General features: G+C 36.7%; 1 protein-coding gene across 1 annotated transcript; it reads left to right on the top strand.

The window, feature by feature from the left end:
• The first annotated feature begins 500 nt into the window (after nucleotides 1-500).
• Nucleotides 501-1,430, top strand: LOC123252888 (olfactory receptor 4C5-like). The gene has a single exon (XM_044682121.1). The coding sequence runs from the start codon at nucleotides 501-503 to the stop codon at nucleotides 1,428-1,430; it is 930 nt and encodes a 309-aa protein (XP_044538056.1).
• The last annotated feature ends 2,113 nt before the right edge of the window (nucleotides 1,431-3,543 follow it).

Below are 3,543 nucleotides of genomic sequence, written 5' to 3'. Positions count from 1 at the left end.
GTAGAGTGTGGATGTGTGCTTTATAATAGGATTGGAATAATTTATGTAAGTGGCAGAGTACATACCCTCAAAATTTAATGTATACCTATCTTTGACAAGAACAGGAAAATACATGCCTTATGCTCATGTTCTTGCTAGATGTTTCTGCCAGGTGTTACTAAAATGTTGTTTACTGGAGGAACTTATAGATATAGTTTCTGTCCATGACTCAAGAAAATGAATGAGATGTCTAGGAGCAAGGGCTGAAGATAAGGATTATGGAGGCAGATGTATGGATTAGACTCAGTATCATTTTTGTTCAGAAAGCCACTAATGAGAAGCAGGAATGAGTCTTTTATCTTTTCACTTATCTCTTTTATTTCTCAATATTTAAAATGATGTTCCCCCTGGGAAGATATGAAATACGTAGTTTATTAAATTTAAAAGCACTACCAATCATTGCTATTGTCATTTCATGTAAATATACTTGAACATATGTATTTTTTTACTCCTGTGTATAGATGGAGGGAATTAATAATGTGACTGAATTCATTCTCCTGGGACTCACAGAGAATCTAAAGATGCAGAAAATTATATTTGTGGTGTTTTTGCTCATCTACTTGGCAACACTGGCAGGCAACTTGCTAATTATCATCACTATCACCACAAGCAAGGCTCTAGGCTCACCCATGTACTATTTCCTGTCCTATTTGTCCTTCATAGATGGCTGCTGTTCATCCACTATGGCCCCCAAAATGATAATTGACTCACTCTCGGTGAGAAAATCCATCTCTTTCAATGGGTGCATGACTCAGCTCTTTGCAGAACATTTCTTTGGTGGCGCTGAGATCATCCTGCTCACGGTGATGGCCTATGACCGCTATGTGGCCATCTGCAAACCTCTGCACTATATGACCATCATGAACCAACATTTGTGTGGTATACTGGTGGGGCTGGCATGGCTGGGGGGCTTTCTTCATGCCACAATACAGATCGTGTCGGTATTTTGGTTGCCCTTCTGTGGTCCCAATGTTATGGACCATTTTATTTGTGATTTTTTCCCATTGCTGAAACTCGCCTGTATTGATACTCACCCCTTTGCTCTCTTTATTGCTGCAAACAGTGGGGTAATGTGTGTGCTAATATTCACCATGCTAATTTCCTCCTACATTGTCATCTTTTACTCCCTGAAAACACATGGTTCAGAAGGGAGGCAAAAAGCCCTCTCTACATGTCTGTCCCACATTACTGTGGTTGTCTTATTCTTCATTCCCTGTATTTTTGTCTATCTTCGTCCCATGACTACCTTTCCCATTGACAAAGCTATGGCTGTATTTTACACCATGATAACCCCCATGTTAAACCCATTGATCTACACTCTGAGAAATGCAGAGGTAAAAAGTGCCATGAGGAAGTTATGGAGTCAAAGATTTGCCTGGAGTAACAAATAATCTACTATGAAGAAACAACATATGACTCAGGACCACTTTTAGAACTGAACATATGACATTCTTGTAAATGAAATTGATTCTTTGTGTAAATACTATATGGAGGAAGGCACATATGTGACTGTGATTATTTCGTTGTTCTTGTTGTTTAATCATGTCTGACTCTTTGTGACTTAATTGAGGTTTGCTTGTCAAAGATAATGGAGTAATTGAGTAGTTTATCAATTTCTTCTTCAGTTTGATTTTTACAAATGAGAAAGCTGTGTCAGACTGGGTTAGGTCACATGTCCAACTCATTCAGCTGTCTGGGTCTAGAATTCATTCTTGAAGATAGGAATTCCTGACTCAAGGCACAACATTGTATCCTCTGGGCCATCTAAGGGGAATAAAATAATTATTTCTTTAATGATTATTTATACAATTTTTGATTACCAAGTATTTGGATGCTTCACAACTTTATATGTGGGCTCAATTTCCTTGTTATGTCCTATCATTCCTCTCAACCTTCTTATCAACCCCCACTCTGCAGTTCTGGAACCTTGATCAAGTAAGTTCTATCACTGTTCCTTGATGGTACCTATAAGCTTACTACTCTAGGATTCCACTGACTATCCTTGTTACTTTGAAGAATAAAGTGCCTTTTATTGCACTGTTCTCTTTGTGTGTGGTTTCCTCCAATAGAATATAATTTCCTTGAGGTAGACTATCTTTTCTTTTAAATATGCATGCTTAGATTTTAGGGCAGTGCTTTATAAAGGGTAGGAATTCTCTTCTTTCTCTCTCTTCCTCCCATTTAATCACCATTCCTTAAAAAAAAGGTAAATTTTGCATATGGAAAGACCAATCTCCATAGAGGCCCTCATTGCCTTAGTAATATTAGCTGTTATGAAAATTTGGGAAAGTTTACTTCTAATTTACATTCAATTGCTGATATTGTATAAATGAACCCTCCTCCTCTCTGTGGTTGTAATAGGAAAACAGTTCGAGGCCACAGAGGAGACCTCTTAATACCACTAAGCAGTTATGTATCAAGACCAAGGACACAACACTCAAATTCCCAAACTGTTATAAATAGCCACCACACAAGGAAAATTACTCATCATATTTTCAATACTATTTTCTTATCTGATCAGGCTTCCTAGTAGACTTTCTACTTTGAAAAAATCAAACATAGTCATATATGTGCAAATATGTATATGCATTTATATTATTATGCATGTATATATTATATGTGCATTAAAATATATGTTTGGGCATGTGTATATTTTATATCACAATATATGGTATATATAGACCCATGCACATATACACATGCATACACATATAGGTATAGTCTAAATTAAGAGTTCTGATCCCTGACAATCAGAGCTAAGAATTTCATTCTATCAATAAAATTCCCATTCTTAGACCATTGCAACAGTTTCTTTTATTCCACCATTGTCTCCCATACCTATTTAATCTGAAATAGTATAGACAGACTAATTACTTAATAGATGCTAAAATTTACTAGTGCCTTCATAAATTGCAGAGTTCAATGTTTTTTCTTCCTTTTCATTGGTATTATTTTGAATATTACAATCTACCTAAGAATAAAAGTAATAGCTACAGTTTTTTTTTTTGGTTTGAGATATTTTTTATTGCCACAGACTACTTTTTCTCATGTATCTTTTTCTTTTTTTTTTTTATAACTATAAATTGTGAGCTTATGGAGAGCTTGTCTTTATCTTGAAAAATCAGAGTTTGATAGGATACTTGCTAGCCTGCCTTCTTTTTTAAAAGAGTGATGACTGCTGTCCTAGAGCAGGCAGCATTTCTATGGGAAGGCTGAAGCTCTAACTCAGTTGGGATGGAAAAGAAGGAGACAAAGAAGGCTGCGGAAAAATCACTTGCTGTTGGCATCTGCGTCGAAAAGAAGACTCCGAAAATTTCTAGACATTGGTAAACTCTGTGAGGAAACTCTGAGGGTCTACAGGCCAAAAAGGGCATGAGGTCATGAAAATGCCTCCCAAGAGTTCGAATAAAATACTGAGTCCCAAGAGGAGCTGGAACGTGGCTAGGTAAAAAGAGATCTTGGGCTGGGGCATGCTTAGAATGGTCTCAAGTTCAAATACACTAA

Source organism: Gracilinanus agilis, chromosome 6, assembly GCF_016433145.1.
Source record: "Gracilinanus agilis isolate LMUSP501 chromosome 6, AgileGrace, whole genome shotgun sequence".
In the NCBI taxonomy this organism is placed as follows: domain Eukaryota; kingdom Metazoa; phylum Chordata; class Mammalia; order Didelphimorphia; family Didelphidae; genus Gracilinanus; species Gracilinanus agilis.
This window is presented reverse-complemented; position numbering and strand designations above follow the sequence as displayed.

Excerpts from the sequence above, each read along its gene's own strand:
- LOC123252888 (XM_044682121.1), top strand. The coding sequence starts at position 501 with ATGGAGGGAATTAATAATGTGACTGAATTCATTCTCCTGGGACTCACA.